This window comes from Odontomachus brunneus, unplaced genomic scaffold, assembly GCF_010583005.1.
Source record: "Odontomachus brunneus isolate Ranch 3 - 2012 unplaced genomic scaffold, Obru_v1 Obru_scaffold_028, whole genome shotgun sequence".
Classification (NCBI taxonomy): domain Eukaryota; kingdom Metazoa; phylum Arthropoda; class Insecta; order Hymenoptera; family Formicidae; genus Odontomachus; species Odontomachus brunneus.
Window position 1 is genome coordinate 832702 of NW_022639478.1, and position 22505 is coordinate 855206.

The 22505-nt window shown below is 37.5% G+C and overlaps 3 protein-coding genes across 6 annotated transcripts; 2 read left to right on the top strand and 1 right to left on the bottom strand.

The window, feature by feature from the left end:
* Positions 1–1102: 1102 nt before the first annotated feature.
* Positions 1103–6834, bottom strand: LOC116842882 (protein shuttle craft). Its single transcript, XM_032812695.1, has 9 exons — positions 5008–6834; positions 4592–4765; positions 4125–4514; positions 3752–4033; positions 3392–3682; positions 2751–3214; positions 2076–2606; positions 1907–2013; positions 1103–1812 (listed from the first exon to the last, which is right to left on the bottom strand). Exons 1-9 carry the CDS (start codon positions 6407–6409, stop codon positions 1728–1730), a joined length of 3726 nt encoding a protein of 1241 aa, XP_032668586.1. The 5' UTR covers positions 6410–6834; the 3' UTR covers positions 1103–1727.
* Positions 6830–11415, top strand: LOC116842883 (histone acetyltransferase KAT2A-like). Of its 4 annotated transcripts, none has more exons than XM_032812700.1 (5): positions 6830–6974; positions 7575–8549; positions 8615–9178; positions 9250–9974; positions 10465–10658. In XM_032812700.1, exons 2-5 carry the CDS (start codon positions 7579–7581, stop codon positions 10656–10658), a joined length of 2454 nt encoding a protein of 817 aa, XP_032668591.1. In that variant the 5' UTR covers positions 6830–6974; positions 7575–7578. The 4 variants fall into 4 exon arrangements, with proteins under 4 accessions (XP_032668591.1, XP_032668588.1, XP_032668590.1 ...); XM_032812697.1 differs by lacking the exon at positions 6830–6974 and adding an exon at positions 6985–7462; XM_032812699.1 differs by lacking the exon at positions 6830–6974 and adding an exon at positions 6985–7334.
* A 7584-nt stretch (positions 11416–18999) lies between these two features.
* On the top strand, positions 19000–22228 carry LOC116842966 (histone acetyltransferase KAT2A-like). The gene is given in 4 exon segments (XM_032812877.1): positions 19000–19970; positions 20051–20614; positions 20685–21412; positions 21565–22228. Coding segments are annotated over 4 exon segments (2457 nt in total). The 3' UTR covers positions 21759–22228.
* The last annotated feature ends 277 nt before the right edge of the window (positions 22229–22505 follow it).

Genomic DNA, 22505 nt, shown 5'->3' on the forward strand with positions numbered 1-22505 from the left:
TATATATATATATATATATATATATATATATATATATATATATATATATATATATATATATATAATATATGTATGTATGTATGTGTATATATATATTCTAATGGGAACTCTCCTACCAAAAACTATAGACACAAATATTTATATACAATTGGATGTACAATAAACAATAACTACCGTTTTAATCAAATCAATAAAAATTCCGATATTATATAATATACATAATTGCTATTTTTACTGATGCAAAATCGTAATATATCGCAGAGGTTTGATAGTTATATAAAACAGTACATAAGATATATTATTAAAATTTTCAATAGACACTCTCTTTACACACATACACATAAATTCATTCACACGTCTGAATTAGAAATTAATAATTTCCTAACATGACTAGTAACTTGACATAACTATCTAGTAATGCTGTAAATTACGATACATATTATATATACAATTGAATCAAGATTAATTGCCATAATCATTAATTAACTACAAAAGTTTGTTCAAACATATCATGGACATATTTTCAAAGTATCTTTCGCCCAAAAGTATAAAAAATATCATTCTACATTATAATAGCACTTACACAGAGCACGGACTTCATTCTTAGCAATATATCTCTGACCAAACAAAAATAATATTACATAGAAATAAGAATCTCTTTATTCTGTTGGTTGATTTTTAAGTACTTTGTATATCTATATTTTATGCGTGATAGAGAGAGAGAGAGAGAGAGAGAGAGAGAGAGAGAGAGAGAGAGAAATCTCCATCTTATGTAGCAGTAGCATAGTTTTAAGTAGTATAGACTTCGCTACTGTTTATCTCGTTTTACCACACTAGTCAGTATTATCATGTTATTATATTTAAGAGATACTTATCAACTATGTAAAAGATTTGTTGAAAAAGGAGAGAATTACGTAGAAATAAAGAAAAATGAAACATGATGTACTTTTCTTTTTTTGAATATAGACGAAAATCTTTATGTACGCGCAACTGTATTCTATATATTCAACGTAACAAATAACGTTGGTATAGAGGTTTCTGGGATATTAAAGGACAATCTTACAGTATACACACAATTTTGGATTAATAAAGAATACAATCACTTTTGGCAACAAGAAATATATTGAAGAGACTGTGCTTTTTATATTATTACATTTTTTTGAGCATACCATTTCAGAGAGTATTTTAACAAGAATATATCTTAAACCATTATTGAAATGACATTGTTCTGATAATATAATTCTCAATTTGTTATAATTTTTTGCTGATGCAACAAAAGCGTCACATCTTGTTACTCTTAAATTCTTATATGACAAATTTTATGAGCTTGTTTTAATCAAAACTTATATACTTGCAAAACAAGTCAAAAATAATTGATAATAATATGTGTGATACGTTATTTTATATTTTATTTTATACTTCTGACTTATAAAGTCACATAATATTAATTATATAATTACAGTTGTACATTTGGTTTAAAAACAATCTGGATACTTGTTTCTCGATACGATTTGGGACGCAGCCGATAGTCTAATGAGAGAATTTGTTTTTAATTGATTTCCAGCTTTCTCTCTTTAGAGATCATCACTTATGTTCCAAACTGCATTGAAACGTTCCAAAAGCATTGAAACCAAATGTTCATATATGTATTGTTTATAATATCATACACATCATACAACTTTCACGTTATACAGCTGCGTCTTATATGCTAATGACGATTTGTTGATTTATCCTCGATAATCAAAATAGTCTATTTCTTTATCAGGGATTTTAGAAGTTGACAACTGTGGACTCTTCACCGGTAGGACAGTCCTACACACAATACGCGTTATTTATCCATGAATTTGTCTGATAATTTTTAATACACAAGATAATTGTATGACAATCGCATAAATAGATATCTTACTTTGTAGAGCTGTTTCCCCTAGAAGTATTAAGTACCGGTCCTGGAACTTTCCTCTGCCCATTCTCCCTCTGCACTATCTCCAATAAACTATAACTTGGTAGCCAACACTGCAACGAAACGCATTCGTCAGAAAAATAACATAGGAACTCGACAGAACGAGATCTCATACCTTATCTTTTACGGCAGTCGCGACTACGTTTCTCTTCGGCTCCTCATCGTACGCCTGACTCTCGCAGCCGAAGTGGTCGCATGACTCGTGCACAAAGTGGCGCTTGTCTCTGTTCATGCTGTCGAACGAATAACTCCGGGACTTATGCTTCGACGTTTTCGCAAGCTGCACCAATTCCGTGAGCTTTTCGTGGACTATCTGGCAGAAATGCGGGTCCTTCTTGGCCCACTGTTTCATATAATCACTGTATCTCGGCATCAGCTTGCCGCTCAAGTCCGGATTGACGATCTGAAGTCCCAAAGCTAATCTTCGATTTCGCTCAATCGTTTTGCACTCATCGTTACATTCCAAAGTCTTCAACTGATTCTGCTTCTTCGCGCCTTGTCCGAAGACTTCCTCTAGATTGACGGAATGACCAAGCTGCATGTCGGCCATCTTACTGGCCAATATGTTGCTAGCTATTCTCTGATACTCCCGCGCATTGTCGACACAAGTACGGCTCATGGTTCTATGTCCACACTGGCATGTCACCTGTAATGTAACATATTTTGAACTATTAGTTTTACGATAGGTTCTTTTAAATGGACGATACACTATTCGGTTACTTTGGAAGTAATAGAAATTTAAATTGGTGGAGATAAATCGTACACATAAATGAGAGGAAGTTGTTCGTACTTTAACCATCTCTTTACAGGCCGTATCCGGGCACTTGCCATCGTGACACGGAGCAGCGCAAATATGCCCGCATAATTCTCGCGTGATGACACAAGGTTGTATACACTGCTGACCGGGTTTCTCGCAGGACCCAGAGTGGCACATTGTAATGCATTTGTGCCGGCCGCACGACAACGGTTTATTACACGGCAGACCGCACGAGATCTCGCTCACGTGGCACGCTACTGCCTTCCTCAGCTCATGCTTGCCATGACACCATCTCTGAGTTAGTACGCTGCACGGCGGGCACGTAGGCTCGCTGTGGCAGTTGTGCAGCACTTCGTGACCGCAGGCATGCTGACGAGAGCATGGCCGGTTGCAGGCGGGTCTCCTTGTGCCGCACGGAACCGGCGGATAGATCACCTCAGCACCACACTCGCAATATAGCTCGTCGAAGCTGCTTTGCCAACAAGGCATGCATCTTCCTGTTAAAGAGAAAAAAAAAGAATTCATTTCTGCATAAAATCGAATGAATTCCGGTAGTGAAATAATATACTGTAACTCTTAATATCTATCATGTACTTTTAATATATGTAATGTGTGTATGTGTCATACAGAGGTTATATTATTAATATAATTATAAATTTTATATCCCATCTCACCCATGTGACATCTCTGTTCACACTTGTGTCGACCGCAGCTCAGAGTCTTCGAGCACGGTAAAGGACAGATATGCTCGATATCGATGCAACATAGCTGATTGCAGTTGTGCTTGCCGCAAGATCTCTTCTTCTTGCAGCGCTTCTCGCAACGTGCGTCATCGGCCTTGCTCGTCAAATCTCGGCAAGCGATCTCCCGGTCCATGTTACCGCATCGACACTTGACATCACTGCTCAAGTCGCATTCTGGGCATTCGCCCGTGTGACACGATGCCTTGCAGGTGTGCGGATTACCTGCGCGAGAAAACGGGATGCTTTGGTGCATCGACTCAAAAGTAAGATAATAAAATCCTAAAAACTTACTCGGCTGGCCACACTTAAGACGCTTCGAGCAGATCTTGTCGCAAGTCGGCACGGGGTCTAGACAACTCTCTCTCTTCTCCGTTAATGGCGTCTGACCGCAACAACAGGTTGTAACTCTATCGGGCGTCAAGGAACAAGACTCGCAAGAATCCGGATGACAGATCTTCCGACAGTTGTGTTTACCGCAGTCGAGCTTTTTGTTACAGATATTATCACAGGAATACGTATCCGGAACATTGGCTCGGCAAGGCACTTCCTGAGTCTTCTTGCCACAGAAACATGCTACACGAAATCAGATCGAACGTATGTCATTTAAATCAGATGTATTAGTACTGTATTGTATCAATTGGAATATGTAATCGAGATATATTACTTTGCTGCACAGTCTTGTCGCAAGTGCCGCACTCCCCTTGGTGGCATTGTCTCTCGCAGACGTGCTTGCCACACGGTAGATCTTTGCCGCATATTGAGTCGCAGAGTAGCGGTTTGTGAGCGCTACATTGGAGCGTCTGCGAGGTTCTGCCGCAACCGCAATACTTGGTCACCATCGATACACACTGCGGGCAAGAGCCGGGATGGCAGAGCAGAGTGCATTTGTGCACGCAGCTCTTCTTCGATAGATTACGACCGCAGGTTTCGCCGCACGAATGCGCCACGTCCCGACGATTCCATTCCGGCATCTTCATTTTCCCGCAGAAGCAATAGTAATCCATCGGTACGACGGAACTGACGTTTTGGCAAGCCGGGCATCTCCAACCTTTATCTGAATAGAAAAACTGGTAAAGATTCGTAATTCGGGATATTCAAAGGGGAAACGCGCTCTCGGTCGATGTTGCTCACCGATCTGCGACGACTTGGCCCATTTTTTGATACATTTCAGATGTAAGACGTGATAACAGTTAGCGCAGGACCACACATAGTCGCTTTGCTTGATATGCTCGTAACAAACGAGACATTCCAGTGCTCCTCTGTTCAGCTGTTCCGTCAATCTCTCTCTCTGACTCGCGTCGTCATCTGCAAATAAAACAACTCAATTGCATTTGCAACAACTAAATTAAAACATTTGTAATAACAGGATATAATAACGATTATAATAACAGGTTTGTGATTTGAGCAAAATCAAAAGAAATGGTTGAGGAGGTCAATAACAGACTATGGCTCTTTCATCAAAGTACTCTTAAATGTGACTTATAAGTATATTAATGAATAATATTCAAAACTGCTAAGAGGTGTGAATTCTCCCTGAGATACAGTACCGATCTCGTATTTCTTTTGCAGATTTCTCCTCTGCGTATGCGCCGTTGTCCCGTTACTTTCTGTTCTATCCCTCCAATTCTCCACTTTCTTCTCCTTGTGATTCGTCATCTCCTCATTGTTACCGTCTTTATTGTCTCTATCGTCCAATTTCTCATTTCCACTTCTCTTGCCGTAACCGTTACCTCTAGAACCAGCCTGGTTATTGAAGCTATTCTTTTTTCCTTTGTAATTGCTCTCGTATCTTTCGCTTCTGCTGTTACCCGTGTATCTTCTCGTAATTCTACCAACGAGTTCGGGCCTGTCCGGATTGTATTTGTGATAGTTGAAGGTATTGGCGTGGTTGCTGAATCGCTTGGATTTGTCGTTCCGTTGCATGTCGCTTCTCGACGACGTGCTTTCCGAGTCATTGTTTTCGTGTGATAGCGTCTCCTCCTTAGTCGCGTTAATGTTCAAGAAGTCGTCCTCCAGAATCCCTTCAACCGAGATCTTATCCACCAGACTGCTGGACATGGACGAGCTGGTAGAGTCAGTTGCGATAGGTTTTTTGACAACGTGCTGTTCCATGCCGGATGACACGTCAGTTTGACGTCTTTTAATATTTTTTTTATAATATTTGTCATTCTGAAACTTGTTGTAACTCTTTGCACCATACGTTCTATAGGCATCCTTATAATCGGATCTTATAGACGGTGCATCCTCTGGGCTCCTTTGCTTATAATACATATTCCTCTTATTGTCATAGCGTCTTTCACCCTTGTTATATCTGTTATCTGGCAAAGACACCTCGACTGATTTTGGCCTACAACCCTGCACACTGAAGTTACTTCCACCTGCATTGTTAAAAGTGTCACTCTTGTTAAACTTGTCCTTCCTAAATTTTGCATCGCAATTTGGCACAAATTCACTGGCTGTGGGGTGTAGATTCGAGTTCACCACTATGCTGGACTGAATATCCCCTTCCGACGCGTAATTACCGGTCATCCGGTTACTCCTAGGTCTCCGATTGTAACTGTCGCGGGAGGACGATGCATTGCGTAAGAATCGAGCACCCTTCGCGGAGTGCTGCAAACTGTTCGGTACGCCGTCCACTGGGGAAGTGTTTGGCAGTATATGTTCCTGATAGGAATTTCCCAAAGGCACCATGTTCGACGGTATCGGCAGAATGTTCGTATAGAAGCCGGAGTCGGAGGTAGACCTGTTCTGCTCGTACATATGCTGACCGCCACTCGCAGGGGGAAAATAGTTCCCTGAGGCAATGTCGGGCAGGTACGCGGGGTTCCCGGTCGAGTTGCCGGTGAAATACGGCCAAGACTCTACGGCGGTGCCGGGCGCGTTCTGGCCGGAATAAACGAAATAGTTGGATTCCTCCTCCGCTGGGTACGAACCGTCCCAAGTGGCCATTGCGACACGCACAGACACGATTGCACAGTAATGCGAAATCGTGCGCGGCTAATCCGGAGCTGATTCACTGAACTCTGACGAAATCACCCCGAAACGAGATAAATGCCTCAGAGCTCTTATCTGCGAAGATATCGGACTTGTGCGGAAGAGAGAATAGCGCCGCGTCTCAGTCGGCGCAGATTGCAGATTTGAATTGCAATATGGTCACAGCCGACCGTGCGCGTGATCGATTGATTCCCTAGCTGACTGATTCTAACCTGTAAAGGATCTCTCAGGAGAGATACGTACAGTACCTACGTACTGTGTTTACGTAGCACGTTCGCCGACTCTTTGCAATTTAAACGAACAATAAGGAGAATTCGAGGAATGTACGGTACGGGTCGTGCCTCGCGCAGAGCGGAGAGGAGAGAAAGGGTTACGCCTGCCCTGTACTTTGATGTTATCGGGACGAAATAGAGGTCGGCAGTTACCATATACCTTACGCAGAACGCGGCAATGCGTGCCGCGTGGTGAGGAACAGCCGTCAGCGGCAGCCAATCAACTTTCCGCTTTTCCGGCTATAAAGGTATATACACCTGACGATACGATCGCTTTCGTCATGTTACACGGTCGGTGAGGTTAAGATGTCAGATACGCGAGAAATTCGTTGTAAATAAAGTAGGAGGAGATATTCGAGGTCGTGAGACACGCGAAATAGTAAACGGAAAAATAAGGAGCCGGAAAACAAAAATAAAGTATAATACTGTACTTTCGGTATAAAAACTCGAACGTGCGAATAACATATTGTGATACTGATCTAACCTATCGGGAACGTGTTCGATAGTAGGCAACAATAACAAAGAGAAATAAATGACAAATATGATACAACGAAATTATAAAAACACATATACATACATATCTTGTAATAATAATTAATTGGTAGCAGGTAATACAATTATATATCACATTGGGAATTATCGGGAACAAAAGCTTTTAGTGAATTATTTAATGTATCGCCTTGCAATTTAAATTACGATTGATACAAACATAAAATTACTTCAAAAATATTTTACAGTAAGTATGCATTGATTCACTTCATTCTTGTAGCAGTGTGTAATCGTTGCAAATTCACTTCTGTACCGATCCTACTTTTAGCTGCAATATGATTGATAAAGTTTATTTTTAGGACCATGGCATCTGAGGAAGTGAATCGTAATACAATAACAGTTTCTTCCGAAGAGACTGGTCAATCTGTTAGCAGTACATCACAAAGTGCAGGTAATAGCAGAGATGCAAATTCGACAAGATCGCATGAACAAGGAAGTCGACAGAGTAATCTTCTACGAATACAACAACGCAAGCAGCAAATATTTAATTGGCCACAAATCAAGAAGTTACTGAAGCTCTCGACTTATAGCGCTTGCCAAGCAGCTGAGTGCAAGTGTACCGGCTGGAAAAATGCACAACCTATCATCAAGTCACAAAGGAGCGATGTTCAGCAACAACCAATTATCAATTTTTTGAACCCATGTAAAACATGTGCTCATGCTTTAGAAAATCATATCACACACCTAAAGAGCCAAACTGAAGAAAAACTCAATAAATTGTTGAGTATGGCTATTGATGCTGATAATCTTTTCATGGGTACACACAGAGAGGAGGATGACGATACTAAGAAAATATACTTTTATTTGTACACCTTATTGAGAAAGTCTATTTTGTCAATGACAAAACCGAATATAGAAGGCCCATTAGGACATCCGCCATTTGAGAAACCCAGTATAGCGAAAGCAGTGATGAATTTTGTGTTGTACAAATTCAGTCATCTTTCCCCGAGGGAATGGCAAGCTATGTGCGAAATGGCAAAGATGTTTTTGCACTGTCTGAATCATTGGAACTTTGAAGCACCAAGTGCTAAAAGGACAATCAGTGTGGAACGAGCACCTGCTTACAAAATTAATTATACCCGCTGGCTAGTCTTTTGTCATGTACCCGCGTTATGCGACTCCTTCCAACATCACGACACTCCTGTAGCCTTCGGCAAGACCCTAATGCAAGCTGTATTTAAATCAGTTTGTAGCCAGTTAATTGACAAGTGCCACAGTGAGAGAGACAAAATAACGCCAGAGAAGCGGGTTCTAGTCTTAACGCATTTCCCCAAGTATGTTGTAAATTCTCCGTCTCAGAATGTCTCACAAGTGTCATAACGATTATATGTTCTTTCAGGTTTCTCTCTATGTTGGAAACGGAGGTTTATTCCGACAATTCACCTATCTGGGATCCCGAATTTAAGCAACAACCGCCACCTCATCTGCAAGCTGCCTTGGAATCGAAGGGACATCAGGCGAGGAAAGCAGGAGAATTCGAGAAGGTCACCGTCACGTTAAATGAAAAGGATAACTACACAACGATAAATATCAGTCCTGGGGTAAAGAAGCTTCACGAGAAGCGTTGCCATTCCGAGTCAGGGCGTTCCGACTCGAAGAGACGGAAAACCGAAGAGGCTTTTGAGGATCTACCGAACGAGACTATCGCAAAGATCGTTGCGACTATCAATAACCCGAATTATATGTGCGGCCCCGATATGGTATTCCCACCTGATGTTCCACGCGATGAAACCGCTAAAATTGAGGAGAGCAGAAAGATAATAGAGTTTCACGTTGTTGGGAACAGTCTCACTCAGCCCGTGTCTAAACAAACTATGCTCTGGCTGATAGGATTGCACAATATATTTAGTCATCAGTTAGTTAGAATGCCCAAGCATTATATATCCCAATTTGTTTTTGATCCGTAAGTACTAAAGTATTTTTATCAATTAACTAGTGAAAATCATTATGAGTTGTATTTTCTTTATTTTGCAGGAAGCACAAGACGTTAGCCTTGATAAAAGGTGGGCGGCCGATTGGCGGCATTTGCTTTCGCATGTTTCCAACGCAAGGATTTACCGAGATAGTCTTTTGCGCGGTTACGAGCCAAGAGCAAGTGAAAGGCTATGGGACTCATTTAATGAACATGCTGAAAGATTATCACATAAAAAATAACATACTGCATTTCTTAACGTTCGCGGACAAGTTCGCTATCGGATACTTTAAGAAACAAGGATTTAGCAAAGACATCAAGCTACCCAAGTCGGTTTATAATGGATACATCAAGTACTACGTAAGCGCGATGTTGATGCATTGCGAGCTGAACGCGAAGATCGTGTATACCGAATTCACATCAGTCATCAGGAAGCAAAAGGAAATCGTTAAGAAGCTGATTCATCAGAAGCAGCAGGAAATACCGAAGGTGCATCCGGGCTTGACGTGTTTCAAGGAGGGTGTAAAGGGTATCCCCATCGAGTCTATCCCAGGGATTCACGAGACTGGTTGGAAAAGTTCTGCTCAAACCAGAACAAGAGGTTTGACAAAGGGATCGCAAGGTCCGGAATCAATAGACCCCAGCCAGGATATGGCGGATTCTTTGTACAACTCGTTAAACAGCGTTCTCAACAGTGTCAAGAAGCACAGTACAGCCTGGCCCTTTCTCAAACCTGTCGACAAGAACGATGTTCCGGATTACTATGATCACATAAAGTATCCTATGGGTGAGTTCACGAAAAGTATTTATATCTCGATTAAGGTTCCTGGCTATTCGCCACGGAACTCTTCATCGATAATGTCAGAAGCGAGAAAACGCATGCCCGAAATTTTTGCGAAATACGCCAAAATAAGAGTATATGTCTATAAAGTAATTCTTAGGATCGATGGAGCACATTTGTAAAATATTCCGAAAACTATCCTTTTGTTCTAACAATCAATAAGTAAAATTAAGATGACACCTTTCTTTTTAGCTTACCTTGTGATTTCACCATGTTAATTTCACAGTTATTTATTACTTCTTGGAGTAAAAGTTGCAAGTATTTCTGACATTATAAATCGCGCATGTCCGCGACAAATAGCCAAGAGTCTTAATATCGCTCATATTAATCTCGCTCATATTAATCTCGCTCGTTTAATCCAAGCGCAATTGCAAGAAAAGCCAATCGAGAGCATAACGCGTAGGGAGAACTAAAGGTAAATTTGTTTATGTTCCAGATCTCAAGACTATGTACGATCGTCTGAACGCGAAATACTATGTAACGAAGAAATTGTTTATTGCGGACATGATGCGCATCTTTACAAACTGTAGATTATATAACAGTCCTGACACTGAGTATTATCGTTGTGCCAATTCCTTGGAGAAATACTTTCAAACGCGTATGAAGGAGGCTGGTCTATGGGATAAGTAAAACGCTCTTGAGAATGTTGCTATAATAACGTTGGCAATTGACACTTCCTAATTTATTCTCACTACTTGAAGTCCATTTGTTTAACAGTGAATATCTGTGCACATCACTGTGATACTGCTTTTTGTGCAGTATTTGTACAAAGATAAAATAATATCTATCTGTGTGGAGGTGCACGTTGGAATAATTGAGAAAGAGGGGAAGAGGATCATTAGGAATATATTTGATATTTCGCCATGAGCTGTGCATAAAATCTCTGGAAACTTATGCACATGTAATAGCCAAAAGAATGTTTTTTCAAGTTATTCAGACTGTTTAATCCTTCTCCGAATGCTTTCTATCCTGATGTGCATCTTTTGTTAATTAGAGAGATATGTATGTATGTATGTACATATGGACACATATGTATATAAGTGTATATAACTACAAAGTGGTGGATGTCGCTTGTCTAATTTCCATCAAGTATTTTATATAACATGACTTGTGAATGTGCAGTTGTATGTATGTGATATTTTTACTACCAGCACCATGTCGTTAAAAATATTGGAAATGGTTTTTGCGCTAAAACCTCAGATTGGACAGGATACTTAACTTTGCATCTTAATTAGTTGAACAATTAATTTGTTAACTATAATACAATGATTGTGTAACAATGTTCTAATAAGTGATTAATTTATACGAGACTACTCACAGTAACATATGCTGGTTTGTAAAATATCATTTTGATGAAATAAAGCTTGTTATCCGCAAACAATGAAAATAATGATCGTGATTCGCAATACAGTGAAACTTGCATTATTGAACCAATAAAAAAATACTCATTGCAGAATTAGGTTTTTTCTATAACTATATGATTCTTCTCAATAGTTCTAAGCAGTATAGGTTCATCGGGTGCATTCAACGAATACAACGGTTGCATAACAGTTGAGTAATTTGTAATTGTTTTAGATTTAGCAGTCTAATAGTAAGGACCAATAAAAAAATCTCTAACACTGATCGCTTTATTCCGCTGAACGCAGTTATTGTAAAATTCAGAAGATATAGATAATTATTCCACATGACAATCTCTGTAAAATAATGCTAAAATTAACAGAATATCTTTGTATCTGTCTATCTCAATCGGGCATGAACTGTACCTCTACCGCACTCCTCTTACCGCGCGTCATATGCGATTATTTTTCTATCTTCTGTAATTAATAACTCAACATGTCGTGTGGTTGTTCACAAAACAGTAGAGAAATTTTTTTTCAGTTCAGTTTGAGCAAATCTACACGTATATACATACGAAAGTTTTATGTCATCATTAAGACTCCTGGGGAGTCGCATCATCCATCTCTTTTTAATGACGTCAGAAGCGAGAAAACGCATGCTAAAAATTCCTGCAAAATACGTCGAGATAAACAGATATATCCACAAAACGACATTTGCGATCGATTAAGTACATCTCTAAAATACTCCGTACACTTTCCTTTTGTTCTAACAATCAACAGATAATTATAAAATAAATGTGACGTGCAATCGTCTTTTCTAACCTAATTTCCTCATTATCTTGTCATATTAATTTTCCGATTATCTATTGATTTTTAGAACAAAAGGAAAGTGTACGGAGTATTTTAGAGATGTACTTAATCGATCGCAAATGTCGTTTTGTGGATATATCTGTTTATCTCGACGTATTTTGCAGGAATTTTTAGCATGCATTTTCTCGCTTCTGACGTCATTAAAAAGAGATGGATGATGCGACTCCCCAGGAGCCTTAAGCACCCTACAGTATAGTAGTGCAAAACAGTGCGGATGTAGCCCAACAGTGCATTGACGAAATAAATGCTCTTCAATAGAAAAAACACTTATTTCCTGAAACTATAATTCTGAAATTCTCTGCGTGAGAGAGAAATGCCGCGTCAGTGGCACGACTGCAAATTTGAATTGCAGTACAGTTACAGTCAAACGTGCGTGCTTGAGATCGATTGTTTTTCAGGCAGTCTAACTTAAATTACATTCCAAAACATCTTTTTCGAGGAAAATTTTATTTTTAAATTTATAGTTCATGTTACATACACTATAGACTTAAGAGCAAAATTTTCCTCGGAAAGGATGTTTTGGAAATCCTACAAGACTCTCACAGGAAAGGCACGTACGCTACTTTGACATTCGTCGTCCCGTCACAATTTGAATGAACAACGACGAGAATCCGGGGAATGTGCCATGCACATATGTAATGGCTGCGTTCAGCAGAGAAAGCTGCTTTGCAACTGTGTAAAATTCGTGAATCTGATTGGAATATGCTCTTAATTTTGGTTAAATCCAAAAGCATGTACCAGTCAGATTCACGAATTTTACAACAGTTGCAAAACAGCTTTCTCGCTGAACCAGAGAGAAGTCTGAGTGCGGCCACGCCATATGTTTGGGCGACACCGATTTTCACGCTGGTGCGATACGCCCATTTTTCAGGTGGACTACGTTCCTTACTCCCATTTTCAGACAATGCCGGTAAAGCAGCGATTCGGTGCGTGTCTATTCTACGCCCATTTCCTGGCGATTCGTGTCCGCAATTATGTTAAGCGCATAATTGCGTGGTTAAAAACATGGACCATTGCGAACGAACTTATATTCCATTCAACATGCACATGATCTTTTCTCTTTACGCACTGTCATAAATTTATTTACGTGTATATGCGTACGAAATATCATATGTACGTGTATATGTGCAGGAACCTCCCTTATAGAAATATCATATTCAGTATTTTTAATACTGAAAATAAGTAATTATCAATGATTCTTAGTATGATATTTCTATAAGGGCTGACCGCGACGCCGAAAAGCACGCCCACTTCAATGCTCTACATAACGCAACGATATTAATAGCATTAATATAAAACATTAATTCCAGTAGCATAAACTGTGAAAAACCAGTGCTCTTTAAATAACATCAATATCTTTCGTGGTTGCCGAGAAATAAGGAATAAATGCTAGCGGCATCCCTTATAGAAATATCATACTAAGAAATACTGAAAAATTATTAGTGATTAAATATTACCAGTAATTCAGTAATTTTTGGCCAGTACTTAATTTCTGGTGAATACTGATAATAAAATCACTGTTAAATATTGATAGTAATCAAATACTACTGAGAATTATTATGCGAAGGTGAAAAATGAGAAAATCATAATGTTTACAAAAATATACTTATATTCCTAATTTTCTCATGTCTCATAAACTACTAGATATCGAAGGTTGTCAACACATTCCAAACTTTCATGAATCCTTCCTGCGATAAATTTCGATCCCAAGCGGTATACCACTGTCACCCATCCATGTCCTGACCGCATTAAACTGTTGCTTAACCTGACGATCGGCGCGCACGCGGTGACTCTGATGACTCCAACGATGTTCTTACAATTCATGCTTATATAGGGTGTTTACGTTAAATCGAGTACGAGTTAGTTCCACTAGGGTCGAAAAATGTAATAAGCACAACCATCTAGTATCTTCATGGTTCAAGACAACTCAATACTGCTTTCCGATGCTCGAGTAGAGTTAATTAGAGTTAGTTAGAGTTAACTAGAGTAGCGTAGCGGATAACGTGAGCATTAGGTAGTTGATTTTCAAAAAATGTCAGTTATTAATAAGTTTAATCTCATATAGTATGTTTATACCAATCGTTTAATATGCGTACAAATTAGTAATTTTATGTTAAATTATTTTGATTTCGGCGATGTATATAAACAACGTCATATTGAAGTAGTGCAATATTAATTAGAAACACGTATCGTATTAATTGAATATATTGCATCGCCGAAATTAAAATAATTAGATATAAAGTTATTAATTGATATGCGTATTAAACGTTCGGTATAAACATACTACATGAGATTAAACTTATTAATAACTAACATTTTTTGAAAATCAACTACCTGATGCTCACATTATCCGCTATGCTATTCTAGCTAACTCTAACTACCTCTACTCGAGCATCGGAAAGCAGTACTGAGTTGTCTTAAACCATGAAGATACTAGATGGTTGTGCTTATTACATTTTTCGACCCTAGTGGAACTAACTCGTACTCGATTTAACGTAAACACCCATAATATATCCTTATATTGTTCACAGTATATTATAACATATCTAGCAAACACCAAATAATAGTTACATAATTTTTACTTGTTTATTGGATAATTTGTTGATAGATATTGAAATAATGCAACATTCGATATGCGATGAATATTGATGTAATGTAGTGAACCACTGATAATTACTTTTACATTTTTAACAAAATGTTATAATGATTAATCCAACAAAAAAAAAATTAAAAAATCCAAGAAAATCCAAAATAAACAAATCGAATTACTAAATTTTGAGAGAAACTTTTAAAAAATATTATTTAAAACAATAGTGTTGTTTCATCAAATGACATGGTTTCCTTGAACGAAATAAAAGTTTTATTTTCATCATTTTAAAAAATGATATTTCGTTTAAGAATATAATATTTTAATGAAATAAAAAAAAACCACAAAATTAAACAAGTACGAATATTAAATCTAAAGAAAGTATTTTCTCCGAAAAAAACGGTATAAGAAGTGTAAAAAATATGCAATAAGACAAATTAATGATTGCCACTAACGAGTGCTATTCTAAGTACTATTCTATAAGTATTATAGATGTAAAACATTACTGAATTTGAAATATAAGTAACAAAAATAATTAGTAAATAAATAAAATATATTATATTCGTAATATTTTTTTAAAATATTACTGCAATATTGCTAAAGTAATATTGCAAATTAATGTCACTGCAAAGTCTCTGCAACATTACACTGTAATCTTGCAACGTTGTAGCAATGTTGCTGCAAGCTTCTGTGCTGTATGGGTGATTTACGTGGACAATCAACAGAGTGATGAATCCGCTTTTGGGTCACTCTGCTTTTCACCGAGTTTACCCTGGGTCTCCGGAGTCTAGCGAAATGATCGATGAATCTGGCGAGAAATCAGCGCTGCTCATTCTCCTGGCTCAATCTCGGGTGTTCCGGCGCTGCGCGGGATGATGCGACCCGCGATTCCAAATTTTGATTTCGCAACGTTCGAAAAATGAAGGGTAGGCAAAAGTAATTGCAACACAGTCGGATTTTACGACTAATATATTCCAAATAAGTACACGAAAATTACCAGAGACTAATTATGAAAAAAATAATCACCTTCTCAACAAATGCGCGCGTTTTATATGTCGCTTTGTCGCTGAGAGTCGTTTTCTGATTGGCTGATGGAGTCATGGAGATGGAAGAAATTCATCCTATCGGTATGATGTCACCGCGTCGATATCGCCGCGTCGGTCCTGAGTGGTGTTTAGATTCAGTTTTCATGCTCCTGTTTATGTTAGCAGCGGGACGTCTTATCGCAATGAGCGATTACGGTTTTTCTTATCTACAGTTGATCCATCAATTTTAAGACTCTCTAACGACACGCAGTATTCAGCGTTATAATTTTAACTATAATATTTAACGTGCGCGAATATACATATGCGCACGTACTTACGTCTAGTAACATAGGTATAAAATATCTAGTGATGTCTGAATCAGACAAGTCGGCCTCCGATCTATATTAATATATTATTAATGTTTCAAAATAAGTTCGGACGTTACAGTGGAACTAGTTCTTAGGGTCTCTAGTTCCAGAATGGCGTTCGGAAACGTCATCCGATGCACCCGTTGCTTTCGAGTGAGAGAGATACGAGAGTGAGATAAAAAGAGAGGGAGAGCACCCGAGTGATGTTTCTGAACGCATCCCAGGTAGTCTATGGGTGTTTACGATAAGTTGTCGGATTGGAAATCCGACTGAACAGTGGTACTCAACCGACCCATTTCAAAAAATTCCCTAGCTTAATCAGATTTTAGTCAAATCTGTCTCAGCAGTAATCGGATTAGCTTCATAGCGACGTGAGGTGATACTTTGTCCTCAAGAGAAATAAAAAGATAAAAGTCGGTAGGTACGTAATTATTATTCTAATGATTAGCGCGTATCATTTTCCTTATATATCAATATATGAATAAATGATCTGTTACACTTTTACTGATATTAAATTAATGAAAAGAAGTATTAGTAATCTCACGTATAGTAAACATTAACCTATAATAATATTGGATTTATGTTATAATTTCATATGTAACAAAATACAACAGTATAAAATCTGTCAAATTAACATTTCAAACATACTAATTTTAAAATATATTAAGGACATTTATGCATTTATATATAGATACATATAAATATATGTGCTTGTATATGTGTATGTTCATATGTGTAATCTATAATTATTTACACACTTATATTTTTATATAAAAAGAATTAGATAAAAAGAATTAGATAAAAAGATTATATAAAAAGAATATTTATAGATTTTTATAGATTGTGTATATATATATATATATATATATATATATATATATATATATATATATATCCCAGACAGCATAAGAACTTCTGAGAACGTTCCAGGGATATTCTGAGGATATTGGAACGTTCTCAGAACGTACTCAGGACGTTCCCTGGATATCTGTACTGTTAGGGATATAGATTACATATATATTATAGATTACACATATGAACATACACATACACAAGCACACATATTTATATGTATCTAAATTACATATTTATATGTATATAAATGCATAAATGTCCTTAACATATTTTAAAATTAGTATGTTTGAAATGTTAATTTGACAGATTTTATACTGTTCTTATTTTGTTACATACGAAATTATAACATAAATCGAATATTATTATAGGTTAATGTTTACTACACGTGAGATTACTAATACTTCTTTTCATTAATTTAATATCAGTAAAAGTCTAACAGATCATTTATTCATATATTGATATATAAGGAAAATGATACGCGCTAATCATTAGAATAATAATTACGTACCTATCGACTTTTATCTTTTTATTTCTCTTGAGGACAAAGTATCATCTCACGTCACTATGAAGCTAATCCGATTACTGCTGAGACAGCTTTTACTAAAATCTGATTAAGCTAAGGAATTTTTTGAAATGGATCGGTTGAGTACCACTGTTCAGTCGGATTTCCAATCCGACAACTTATCGTAAACACCCTGTAGGTTTGTTCGGGTCGCATGCCCTAAAGTGCTTCTATTCGCTCCAACGCATTCTGATTGGTCCGCGTGATGACGTAAACCAATCAGAGTGCGTTGGAGCGAGTAGGAACATGTTGGGGCATGCGACGCGAACAAACCTCATGGTGGAGCAAATGTCACGCATGCGCTTTACACAGACAGAACACTGATATTGAACAGATAAAGACAGACGAGCATTGTCTGCACCGTAGCACCGACGAGGTACTATAAAAGACCGTCAGCCTTACGGGCTTTAGCGACCCCGAGAAATTTGACCGTACATTTTTATATTTCACCTTTTTCTTATATCCTATATTTTTACTGTTATCCTACTTACATCGTCTTGTCTTTTTCTACATCTATCAATACGATTTTTTTTTTTACGTCTGTCAATACGATTTTGGTATGCGAATAATGCTCCGTTCAGTGGGAGCGTCCCGATTGACTACGGTACAATTGGACACAACCAACCGATGAAAAGAATTATCTAATGAATTACTAGGTCGAACCAATCATTACAATCTGTGTCCAATCATATCGGGTCCCACCTCCATCCAGTACTATATGTCGATGGTGTACTTTTACGAAAAAAACCCTCAATTTTGAGTGTAAACACCCAAAAACTGGGGATAAACACCTAAATTTGAAGATTTTTTCGTATTTTTTTCGTAAGAGTAGTCACACGGACAGACAGAAGCGGCTTTGTGTGAAAAACGGTCAGTATTGTCATCGACTTCAATTACCTCCGGGCCTTTTGGCCAGGTCGAAAATTTACTCAGGGCTGACAGTCTTTAGTAATATCTCGTCGGTGATCGTAGTGTTGCGGTATTGCTGAGAGCTACTCTGTCCATATAGTGTGATATAGTGGTATTATATATATAATGCCATGCGAGTCGTGTTCCAGCGAAAGGGAGAGAGATCTGTGTGTGCCTCGTACTTTAATATCATCGAAACTACAGTGATTAGTCGACAACGAGTGATTGAAACAAACAGTGTCGATAAAAGAATAAAGGTGCAGTTAGATATTTAACTAGTTACATTACGATTTCAATCACTGCTTGACATAAATTTTAATTGATTTTAAAACATTTTTAGGTAAGTTTGAGATTTAATTGTTTTTTTTTAATAATATTTGATTACAATACAAAATTGACAAATATGTTAATCTTATTGTGAACTGTGACAAATATATTATTCTTCTTTCTTTAGTATCATGACATCTGAAGAAGTAAATCGAAATACAATGATAGTCTCCACTGAAGAAATTGGACAATCTGTTATCAGCAATCCTCAGAATGCAGGTAACAGCAGGGACACAAATTCAGCAAAGCCGCATGAACAGGGAAATCGACAAAACAATCTTCAACGAATACAACAGCGCAAACAGCAGATGTTTAATTGGCCGCAAATAAAAAAATTGTTGAAGCTTGCGACATATAGTGCTTGCCAAACAGCTGAGTGCAAGTGTACCGGCTGGAAAAATGCACAACCTATCATAAAATCACAAAAGGGTGATATTCAGCAACCTGTTACTAATTTTTTAGATCCGTGTAAAACTTGCACTCATCCTATGGAAAATCACATCGCTCATCTACCAACTCAATCTGAGGAAGAGCTCAATAAATTGTTGGGTATGGCTATTGATGCTGATAATATTTTTATGGGTATACATAGAGAAGAAGATCCCGATACTAAAAAGATATATTATTACTTGTACACTTTATTGAGAAAATGTATTTTGTCTATGACAAAACCAACTATAGAAGGCCCATTGGGACAACCACCATTTGAGAGACCCAGCATAGCAAAAGCAGTGATGAATTTTGTTTTGTACAAATTCAGTCATCTGTCTCCCAGAGAATGGCAAGCTATGTGCGACATGGCGAAAATGTTTTTGCACTGTCTGAATCACTGGAACTTTGAAGCACCCAGTGCCAGAAAAACAACGATTAGTGCAGAAGAAGCGCCAGCTTATAAAATTAATTATACTCGTTGGCTGGTCTTCTGTCATGTACCAGCATTTTGTGATTCTTTGCAGCATTACGATACTCCTGTTGTCTTTGGCAAAACTCTATTGCAAGCTGTGTTCAAGCCAGTTTGTAGCCAATTAATCGATAAATGCCATAGCGAAAGAGACAAAATAACACCAGAGAAGAGGGTTCTAGTCTTGACGCATTTTCCTAAGTATGTGTTATGCCTTTTTATTTCTTCTAGAGTAGTCTGTTGTGATTATCACAACAAGTGTATTATCTTTTATATTCCAGGTTTCTCTCAATGTTAGAAGTAGAGATTTATTCAGATAGTTCGCCTATCTGGGATCTCGAGTTCAAGCAACAACCACCTTCTCATCTACAAGCTGCCTTGGAATCGAAAGGACACCAAGTGAGAAAAACGGGAGAATTCGAGAAAGTTACCATCACGTTGAATGAAAAAGACAATTGCACGACAGTAAATATCAGCCCTGCAGTAAGAAAGCTTCATGAAAAGCGTTTCCATCCCGAGTTGGGACGTTCCGATGCGAAGTGACGGAAAACCGAAGAGGTTTTCGAGGACCTACCGGAAAAAACTGTCGCCGAGATCGTTGCGACTATCAATGATCCTAATTACATGTGCGGCCCTGATGCAGTATTCCCACCTGATGTTCCACGCGATGAAACCGCTAAAATTGAAGAGAGCAGGAAGATCATAGAGTTTCACGTTATTGGGAATAGTCTCACACAACCCGTATCTAAGCAAACTATGCTCTGGCTGATAGGTTTGCATAATGTATTCAGTCATCAGTTGGTTAGAATGCCCAAAGATTATATATCTCAATTCGTATTCGATCCGTAAGTTCTAAAATATTTTTACCAGTTTTTGCTGGAAACCGCAATTACGAATGGTAATTTCTTTACACAGGAAGCACAAGACGTTGGCTCTGATAAAAGGTGGTCGACCAATTGGTGGCATCTGTTTTCGCATGTTTCCGACCCAGGGATTTACGGAAATTGTTTTTTGCGCGGTCACGAGCCAAGAGCAAGTAAAAGGGTACGGAACTCATTTGATGAACATGCTAAAAGATTATCACATCAAGAACAATATTCTACACTTTTTGACATTTGCGGACGAATTCGCCATCGGATATTTTAAGAAGCAAGGTTTCAGCAAAGATATAAAATTACTGAAATCCATGTATCAAGGATATATTAAGGATTATGAGGGTGCAACGTTAATGCACTGTGAACTAAATGCTAAAATAGTATACACCGAGTTTACGGCAGTCCTGAGGAAGCAAAAAGAAATCGTAAAGAAACTAATTTATCAACGGCAACAAGAGATACAAAAGGTTCATCCTGGCTTGACGTGCTTTAAGGAAGGTGTAAGAGGCATTCCCGTAGAATCAATTCCAGGTATTCGTGAAACTGGCTGGAAAAGTTACACGCAAACTAGGACGAGAGGAGTGGCGAAAGGTGCGCAACAAAGTTCTGAATCTATGGATACATGTGTGGACATGTCGGATTCTTTGTACAACGCTTTGAACAATGTTCTAAATACCGTGAAGAATCATAGCGCGGCTTGGCCGTTCTTAGAACCTGTTGATAAGGACGAAGTTCCAGATTACTATGATCATATTAAATATCCTATGGGTATGTCCAAAGAAATATCCATATACGATTTATGAGGTTATAAAATAATTAACTGATATGTTTATGAAATAATGTGTTTATATGTGATAAATAATGTGTGATATAAAATAATAATAAATCAATAACTAACAACTAGTCTCTTCGTATTGCAGATCTCAAAACTATGGAGGATCGTTTAAAAACCAAATATTATACAATTAGGAAGTTATTTATAGCGGACATGACGCGAATCTTTACCAATTGTAGATTATATAACAGCCTCGATACTGAATACTATCGATGCGCAAATGCTCTAGAAAAATACTTCCAAACTCGTATGAAAGAGATTGGTCTGTGGGACAAGTAGAATTTTTAAGTTTCTTACGATGAATGAAGATAATATACAGGATATTCGGTAACTCATGAAGGAGTCGCCATCACGTGTATGATCATTCACGAATTTTCTTTGATCAATAACTTGGAATTTTACGTGTTGTTTGCAAAATGGTAGAGGAATTTTTTATTAAGTTTGACCTAATCTACCTGTTCACTACTGCTTCTCTGTGAGTTACCGGAGATACACATCCTGCATACTTTTCAATAATCAATACCAACTATGCGAATAATGTTTTCTAATTTATTACCTATAAAACTAGTTATTTTATAAAAAAAATTGTTTTTATAAAAACAAAATAGACAAAAGAAAAAGAGTAGTGAAAAAAGAATGCAGCTTTTTTTGGTGTATTGTATATACGAAAGTGGAATAAAAAGTACATTTGTGAGAAAGCTCAATTTTTAATTAGATCAGATGAGAGAAATGTTTACTTTTTTTTTTTCCACTTGTTTTTTTTTTATTAAGTTAGGATAAAGTTCGTACTGTATGTGTGTGTGTGTGTTCTTATAAAAAAAGTTATTGTTTTTTGTATTTACTTACATTTTTACTTAGTAACATATGAATTTTCCAACAGCTTCTAGCTCTTTTATTCCAACAAAAATTTGTAGAAATTGTAGATTCATATTTTAAATTCTTAAATTGAATTTATAAATTAAAGACTTCTTATATATATTATTATATTGCGGAGAATTTTAAATTTCTGACAGCAGACGATAATGC

Bases quoted from the DNA above. Each gene is read 5' to 3' on its own strand.
- LOC116842882 (XM_032812695.1), bottom strand. From the start codon at position 6,409: ATGGCCACTTGGGACGGTTCGTACCCAGCGGAGGAGGAATCCAACTAT. The intron at 4,515-4,591 runs GTGAGCAACATC...TTTTCTATTCAG, and splicing joins GGCCAAGTCGTCGCAGATCG to ATAAAGGTTGGAGATGCCCG. The intron at 2,014-2,075 runs GTATGAGATCTC...GTTTCGTTGCAG, and splicing joins CGACTGCCGTAAAAGATAAG to TGTTGGCTACCAAGTTATAG.
- LOC116842883 (XM_032812700.1), top strand. From the start codon at position 7,579: ATGGCATCTGAGGAAGTGAATCGTAATACAATAACAGTTTCTTCCGAA. The intron at 8,550-8,614 runs GTATGTTGTAAA...ATGTTCTTTCAG, and splicing joins GTCTTAACGCATTTCCCCAA to GTTTCTCTCTATGTTGGAAA. The intron at 9,975-10,464 runs GTGAGTTCACGA...TTTATGTTCCAG, and splicing joins TCACATAAAGTATCCTATGG to ATCTCAAGACTATGTACGAT.